Below are 409 nucleotides of genomic sequence, written 5' to 3' on the forward strand. Positions count from 1 at the left end.
AAACCCAGACGTCAGTGGATGAGCTTGGGGCACTGGCCTAGCCGCACACACACACCGGCACCATGGACTTTGTCATGAAGCAAGCGCTGGGCGGTGAGTGGCTGCCATCCCCTCTAACAGGCCCCCCTCTGGGTGCGATGCTGGCTCAGCACCCCAGGGAGCATGGTGGGAAAGACATAGTGGGGGGACAGAGCCATGGGGAGACCCCCCAGCAGTGAGGAGCTGCCAGCGGAACCCTCAGGGCTCCTATTCCCGGCAGTGCCAGGCTGGGAAATCCCTGCTCTCCTGCCGCTAAGTGGGATTCCCCAGCAGGTCCCCTGGGTGCCAGCTCCAAAGGAGCTGCTGGCATCTCCCCAGCTGATGCTGAACTAGGACAGCATAGGCAGCCCATGGCAGTCCCCATCCCCCC

General features: G+C 63.6%; 1 protein-coding gene across 1 annotated transcript in view; it reads left to right on the forward strand.

Annotated features, from left to right (window-relative positions):
* Nucleotides 1-62: 62 nt before the first annotated feature.
* The window catches only part of LOC104409311 (complexin-2-like), a 1,011-nt gene continuing 664 nt past the window's right edge, over nucleotides 63-409 (forward strand). The window contains exon 1 of the mRNA XM_010019144.1: nucleotides 63-179. Coding sequence (XP_010017446.1) covers nucleotides 63-179 — 117 coding nt within the window. The remainder of the gene's footprint in view (nucleotides 180-409) is intronic.

This window comes from Nestor notabilis, unplaced genomic scaffold, assembly GCF_000696875.1.
Source record: "Nestor notabilis isolate BGI_N333 unplaced genomic scaffold, ASM69687v1 scaffold21417, whole genome shotgun sequence".
In the NCBI taxonomy this organism is placed as follows: domain Eukaryota; kingdom Metazoa; phylum Chordata; class Aves; order Psittaciformes; family Psittacidae; genus Nestor; species Nestor notabilis.